This window comes from Vanessa atalanta, chromosome 8, assembly GCF_905147765.1.
Source record: "Vanessa atalanta chromosome 8, ilVanAtal1.2, whole genome shotgun sequence".
Classification (NCBI taxonomy): Eukaryota; Metazoa; Arthropoda; class Insecta; order Lepidoptera; family Nymphalidae; genus Vanessa; species Vanessa atalanta.
The window spans coordinates 13628886-13636975 of NC_061878.1; the positions used below are offsets into that span (position 1 = coordinate 13628886).

The 8090-nt window shown below is 46.1% G+C and overlaps 1 protein-coding gene across 1 annotated transcript; it reads left to right on the forward strand.

Moving 5' to 3' along the window:
- LOC125065766 (NAD-dependent protein deacetylase sirtuin-7) lies at window positions 1–5504 on the forward strand. Its single transcript, XM_047673580.1, has 5 exons — window positions 1–423; window positions 2127–2224; window positions 2721–3123; window positions 3197–3649; window positions 3966–5504. The coding sequence occupies exons 1-5, from the start codon at window positions 163–165 to the stop codon at window positions 4773–4775; spliced, it is 2025 nt and encodes a 674-aa protein (XP_047529536.1). The 5' UTR covers window positions 1–162; the 3' UTR covers window positions 4776–5504.
- The last annotated feature ends 2586 nt before the right edge of the window (window positions 5505–8090 follow it).

Genomic DNA, 8090 nt, shown 5'->3' on the forward strand with positions numbered 1-8090 from the left:
TTGTCATAACTTTCAACATCGAGTCACACACTGTGATTGTATCAGAAGGGTTATCGTGCACAGCCAATGGCTGGCGAAATGCCCCAAGAAACTCGTAAGTGGTACACGCAAAAAGACGACCAGAGTGGCGGAGGACTGTAGTCGTGCGCGGCGGGCGCCGCAATGGCGGCCCGCGAGGGAGTACGGAGCAGCGCTCGACTCAGCGGAGCGACAACAACAACAGCAGCAGCAAATGCGGCAGCCACAAACGCAGGTCAAGATTCTCGCGCCGCGGAAGCTGAGCGGGCTGCGGCCGCAGCTTTGCGGAAAGCGCGTGCGGCTCGCGCCGCCGAGCGAGCCGCTGAAGTTGAAGACAGTCCGCAGGTCCTGCGCGAAAAGTGCCGTCGCCTAGCTCGAGCACTTCGTGAAGCCAAACATCTTGTGGTATGTTTCAGTCATACTCTTCATTTTCATTCAACAAATGATCTTGTATTGTTTCTTTAAGTGAAATGTTTTTGTAGTTTTGGCCTATTAATAAAGTGATAGTGATTGCACTATCACTTTATTAAGAGCTGTATATAAGTTGACCTCTATTTAAATTTGTGAAAAGACATTACAAGGATCAAATAGTACTATTTTTTTTTTGTTTTTGTCATTAGAGTATATTCCTGTGTAATTAAAGTGCAATATTTTATTTACTTGAATGGTTAATGTGAAAAAACCAATGTGGTCTCGAGAAAGATAACCATCTTAATCTAAAAAATAAATATAAAAGTGGTTGTAAGAGGTCAAGTTTTAGGGTGGCTGTTATTAATTGAAGAAATACATTTTGTATCAACAAATCAACTTTGTACTGCATTAAAACCATTCAGCCAGGCTGACATACTTGAGATACAAGACACAATTATTTTCTATGGTACTAATAAATGTGATAAAGGCAATTTGAGATATGATTTATCTCTTTTTGTCGTCATTAATTTGTTAAGTAAAAAAGAAAGTTTGGTAGAAAACCAAGACTTAACCGTGTATACTAAAATCCAAACAAAAAGAAATGATCTTTGCCTAAAGATATAAGACACATTGATTTGAAAGATAGGAAAAATGAGACTCAGCTGGATGATACCTCGTCATTATAGCAATGATGAATGCAATAAAAAAGCATGATATGTAGTTACCTTGGCAGTATGAGTATAAACTTGGAATATTTGTAATAATCATATTTATTTGTGCATTCTTCATTCAAATAGGCAGTTTTTAATCATCACATTACAGGGTTAACTTAAATGTAAAGCTACAAACGGTTCAGAGAGTTGATTCACTTTAAAGTTGAAGTTGAAGTCACTAATCACATAATAAATCACATAGTTAACATTATGTACTGTATACAACAAATATAAACTCTTTCACTCTTTTATTAACTATACAGTTGGCAAATACAGATATCAGCTGTGAACTTTATTGTACACAAGTTGTTACAAGTACATTTGCAAGATTTTTTTTGACTGCAGAGTTGGAATATTGCTATTATAGGTTTTACCTTTATTTGTAGTGCCTATACATGATTGTCACTGTTATCATCAAACTTATCTCTATCATTGTGTAAGTAAACACCCACACCATTCGAGTTCGTATATTTGTAGCTCAATCCTAGAGAAATAAGTATATCTATGTTGTAAAGCTGTTGTACTGTAAGGGGTGATAAAGTGATTCCTAAAATATGATGTATTATTGATTAGGTTGGGATCACATTTGATTTCTTACATTAAGTAACTTCTAAACTTCCTTATGATGTTTATAAATTTGGAAACAATAATAAATAGAAAGTGCCTTAATGAAAGTATAAAGCATGATGTGGCTATGTGTGTGAGCAATCATGATTGTGATATTAAAGTGTCAACTGAGGATTCAGTGTCAACATAACACTTCCCCTTCATAATATTATTACATCTGCTGCTAACTGCCCCGATGATCTAAGTGCCTACGAGATTAACCAACTCCACACGAACCATTATATTATAGTGCGCGGCCGGGGACACTCTGGAGGACACTGTAGTGTCATATATAAATTTTTACTACTTATAATTTTTTATCTTTTTATAAAAAAGCTATGTTATATAAAATAGTAAATAAGAACGATGGGTTTGCAGGTGTACACGGGAGCGGGCATCAGTACCGCGGCGGACATCCCCGACTACCGTGGGCCGCGCGGTGTGTGGACTCGGCTGCAGCGTGGCGAGACTGTGGGGTGAGTGTCGATTGTTTATCTTGAAAATTAAGTGAAAAGAGAAACAAGCAACTGACCACATAACTTGTTTGATGAGAAGCAAACTAAGAAATCTAGACGCAAAGTAGTAAATTTCGCTATAACTTGCCAACTTTCATCACAAGGAACGGATTCGATTCCTTGATTGATAAGGCGTATAAGAATAAAAGTGAAGTAATTTATTGCGAGGTGCTGTAGACACGAACTTCAGTTTTTAAACGTCGTTGTTTAGTTTAAATAGAAGCAAATACTAAAAAAGAACCAACCAAGGGTTCGCCGCCCCACTCGGGCTATAAAGTAATCCAGCCCCGGTCATCTATGAAATTGGTCGTGAGCGTCGATCTTTTTCCTGAAAAAAAAAACGCACCAATCCCAAAAGCAGAGAGCAAGTCTTAGAAAAGAAATATCTCCTAAGATCACACGCCGGTAAACACAGACAAGTTCTCATGTAACACGACGACCGCGTCCGTCCCGGCAGGCGCGTGGAGGTGTCGCGCGCGCGGCCCACGTTCACGCACATGGCGCTCACGGCGCTGTGGGCGCGCGGCGCGCTGAAGTTCGTGGTGTCGCAGAACTGCGACGGCCTGCACGTGCGCGCCGGCCTGCCGCGCCGCGCGCTGGCCGAGCTGCACGGGGACATGTTCGCCGAGCGCTGCCCCGCCTGCCGCCGCGTGTACCTGCGCGCCTTCGACACCACGGAGCGCACGGCGCGCCACGCGCACGCCACGCGCCGCCTGTGCCACGCGTGCGGCCGCGAGCTGCGCGACTCCATCGTGCACTTCGGCGAGCGCGGCCGCTCCGCCTGGCCGCTCAACTGGGCCGGCGCGCTGCGCCACGCCGCGGCCGCCGACGTCGTCCTGTGCCTCGGCTCCAGTCTCAAGGTACGGACCGGCGAGGCGCACCGCACCGGCGGCCGAGTGAGCGGCGACGTTGACGAGTCCCGATCTGCCGCAGGTGCTCCGCCGATACCCGAGGCTCTGGCGGATGCAGAGCGCGCCTCACGCTCGACCCGCGCTCTACATCGTGAACCTGCAGTGGACGCCGAAGGACGCCGTGGCGGCGCTGAAGATCAACGCGCGGTGCGACGCGGTGATGGAGCAGGTGGCGCGGCGCCTGCGCCTGCGCGTGCCGCGGTACCGCGCGCGCCGCGACCCGCTGCTGGCGCACGCCGAGCCGCTGGCGCCCCCCGAGACGCACACGACGCGCCGCCCGCTGCTCAGCCGCCCCGCGCCGGCGCCCGCGCCGCCCCCCGCCGACTGCGACTCGGACGACACCTCGTACTACTCGCTGTCCGCGTCGTCGTCCCCGTCGGCGTCCGACTCCGACGACGAGGTGCCTCTCCGCCGCCTCGCCGACCGCCTCCGAGACCCGCAACCGCCGCCTGCGCCCACACTGCGATCTTTTCAGGTATTCGAAATTTGTTGCGCGAAACTTAAAATTTCTCTAATGGAATGAAGGCTCCGTGAAATTATACGCGGTTAGAAAGTTAGACTGCTAATTGATGTTACTGCTCGATTAGTATATTTTGGGTACATTCATAGTTTATGCATATTTGCTACCTACTTCAATGAAAACATTATTTGTTGCGCGCAGAGGACGTCGATGATGATGATCGTCAGGCAACCCCAAACTACGCACGTGTTTAGTAGGCTGAGGCTGCACTCATATGCTTCACTTATTACGTGACGCCAGAATATTGAAGATTAGGAAAATGTTTGTGCAGGTTAACATGCAGTCCGGAGAAACCACGATACTGCTCCGAGCCGAGCACGCACCCACCGACCCCCCGCCCCCCGAGCCGCCGCCCGCCGCCCGCGCCACCACCGACGCCCTCAGGCGCTTCCGCATTTCGCGACCGCACGGACCTCTCACCATAGTCAACGGCATCGGTCCCACGACCAACGGGCATCGACTTCCGGGATGCGATCTCAACGGTCTCGAGCCGAAAATAGAATCCCCGCCGCCCGCGAAGATCAAAAAGGAGGAAGCCGATGATACGAATTTAGGAAACGGGTCGTGGAATCTCGGGTGCAAGCTGAGGCAGCTGCTGGAGCTCGAGCCTCGGATCGACGGCGACGGGCCCAAGTACGACGTCGAGACCAAGGCGAAGACGGAGGCCGAGAGCGACGACGAGGAAGCGAACGCGACCCTGGCGGCGGCCATCATCCGGCGGGCGGTGCTCGTGTGTCGCGCGCAGCTGTACTCCGGCCTGCACACCATCATAGCGCCCGGCGCGCCGGCCGGCGCCCCCGCCGCCAGCGCCGCCCCCGCGCCCGCGCCGCGCCCCCCCGGCCCGCAGGCGGAGGCGGAGTGCGCGTGGTGCCTGCGGCGCTACGACGCGCGGCGCTGCCTGTGGTACGGGCCGCCGCGCGCCACGCCCCCCGAGCGGCGCACGTGGCGGCGCGAGCGCGGCCGGCGCTACCTGTGCGCGTGCTGCGGCGAGGACGGGGAGGCGCCGGCGGCGCGCGCGCCGGGCGACGAGGGCGGCTGGTACGGCAAGGGCTACCGCAAGGGCCGGCGGCGGCGCCGGTAGCGCGCGCCGGACGCCCGCCGGACGCCCGCCGGACGCCCGCCGCCCGGGCGTCGGCGCGCGTGTCGCCTGCCGCGTGTGTGCGCTCGGAGTCGACGAGACGACCGAGCCTGCTCTGTAACACTGACGAATGGAGTTCTCTGTAAATAGCTCGTGTCCGTATGACTCGTAGAAGCGTGACTGTCGTTGTGAGAGTTGAATCTTATAAGTATTTATTTTTCTATGAACATTTGATAGACGCATTCGATGCCCGATCTCCTAACGTCGACGTATTTCCTGATGTGTTATATTTTAATGATGTACTGAAACTTACTCGACTTTAGTTTATTAGCTGCTTGTGTCACGAGAGACTTGTAAAATCAGTCGAAGCTTAAATTATTGAATGACACATTTGTATGTGCGTTACCCGAGTCCTAACATAAGAATGTATAGAATCATTGTCTAACAAAGCTTATGGTGTGCCGTGACCGTGATGTTGACATACGACCATACTGTTCCCAATCCGAGTGACGCTCAGTCGAGTTTCCCACTTAACAATGCAATGTACAAATCGTGCCAACGGACTCTTACTGTTATAATATTATTGAATTCTGTGATTTTACATTCTTATGTTGACAAATTCTCGATATGTACAGTCTAGGCTAAGCCGAGTGTCGCAACTCACAACTGTCGAACAATGAATGAAACAAATTAGTTGATAAGATTTAAACTTAAGTAAATCATGAGGAATAACGTCTGGTCTTATTTATTTATTGCGTTCCCTCGCCGACTCGGTGTTCCTTGCATTTAAATAATTCAACACGAGTTACTGTGAAGCGTTTCGTGGAAAAGTAACTGAAAAGAGCTCTTAGCTCTTATCTAAAACATTTACTTGATATGCACTTTTAACTACACTGCTAAGCACTAAAGTACTATTTAATTTGTGTGTTGTATTTATTGTTATTAATAAAAAGGTATTATGCCACAAAAATCCCACTCTGCCTCTCACTCCTATGAATTTGTTTCTTTTTCACCCAGTGGAAACTTTCAAAAAGTTACTCGAGCCCTGGGAGTAGAAACCGGTGATATGTGGGATTCCTAGCCATTAAAACCACTGCGATAGCCGTCTTCGGCACGAATCAAAGAGGCTGCGAGATCATGTCGATTATCTCATCTATTACCCTTCCCGTGCTTTGCTCCGCTCGCGCTTTGGTGGAGCTCGCCCCCCCCCCCTCGCCAGCCGCGCTAGTGCGTGCGGCAGCGCGAGGCCACCCCTTTCGTCCTTCTCAGGGGCGTCTGAAACGTGGCAAGCACTTATCATCCGGACTTTAATTATATCAAAAACATGGAGTGTGGCGTAAATATGCAAATCGTAATGTTGATCAAAATTATACTTCAATAAATAGCATTTTAGATGAAGCTTTCGATCAAATAAACAGTGAAGCTCGAGCACGACGTAAACGCCTCCCCTGGACCACCCGCGATGCCGTCGGCTGCTCAAGGGCAGCGCCGACAACGCGGAGTGCCAGGAAGAGCAGACGCAGCATATCGTGACTCGCTGGACACTCATCACGCTACGTGTTATTTTAGAATGAATTGCTATAATCATTATTAATTAAAGTTAATTAAATATATATATTTTTAAATCCTATTTTTACTGAGAATGTGTGGTTTATAGGGCCATATATTTATAGGCTAAAGATATCCTTTATTGTATCTCCTTGTCTGTATTATTTACATTGATATTAAATGTCCGAGATATACATATTCATTTTTTTTTACTATTGTGATTTCTTTAGGTCCAATGGCTAGAATTTTGGTTTTCACTGTGTCCAATAACAATCCCACTTTTTAACTTTCCATTGTTCGCTTGCTTGACCATGCTTTTCAAGTCTGTCTGCAAACACTACAATGTCATCCGCATAACGCAGGTGGTTTAATAATTTGCACTCCTTCATTATTCCCTTTGTGTCCCAATCTAGGCACCTGAATTATCTATTCACTGTGGACCAATCGTGTATCTGTGATAATACACTGTTCACATCGTCATAGTCAGTTTTTTCCTGTCGACCTTAAAAATTAGTAAAGTATCGTCAGCGATCAACACTTTATTACAAATACCTAACATAGAAAGGAAGATCATTTATATATACTATAAATAGAAAAGGACCCAAAATTGATCCTTGTGGACCCTACCCTACCATACCTCTACCCATTTTTAACGTTCTGGTTGTTAATATATCTATCGCAACTAAAAAAGACTAGTTATAGACTAGTTTTGCGACCTATTTTTAGTGTGATTGTTCGTTCTTTCGTGTAAACATGATCACAGTAACGCCATTTCTGCCGGTCTATGGGACTTAATAAATATTCCACACCGTTTTTTGCGGATAATATTTTATGTTTTTGTTTTTAAATATCGGAATAAAACATTATGTGAAGGTTTTTCGTTAGTATACTTAACTTTTACTATTATAACACCGGAAGTTGAATAACTAAAATTTACTGTGATACAAATTGATTGTAATAAAACTTGTTTGTTTGTTTTTAAAGTGTATATTATTTAGTAGAGGTTAAGGAACCCAGTAAAAGTTGTCTTTTTTTAATTCTAGTACATATTTGCTGAAAAATATCAAAATAAAAATTCCATATTTAAATAGCGCGCGTAAACGCTACTTTGACAATATGGCGCTGCAATGGGGCCGGTGACGTCACTTGCCTGTATTGTAATCTGTGGCACATGTAATCCACATAAAGTAGGCAAACGAGGTTAATAAGAAGGTGACGTCATCATAAGCCCGACCGATCGGGAGCGTTACGTGTCACGCGACAAACGTTTAAAAAATGCATTTTTATTTATGGATGTTTGAATAAATTAATTATTATTTTTAAACTCGTAATTTATACTGATTACAATAATTGACACTTTATTTTTCGCATTGCCAAATAGCCTATTGAATGGCATTGGCTTCTCTTCAAAATATCGACATACATACTTAGGTACTGAGGATTGCTCGATGTAATCCTGTATAATATTATTTTATATAATATGTATATTTGAGTGTAAGCAAGGCTTTTTCCATTTAACAAAACAATGCAATTATTATTTCCGCTTTTTAGTGCATTTTCTGATCTGAATACAATATGAGTAACAAATGTTATATAAAAACATCATTCATTTACCTACTTTTGTTTTAGTATATGCAATAGGTACCTAGTCCTAATAACAATACGGACTGAACGAATTGTATACATACAGAAGCCGAAACAGATGTTCTGTTCTAATTTTAAACTTGAATAGGCATCGCATTCGCGTAGTCAGGAAGCGTTATCGGCATT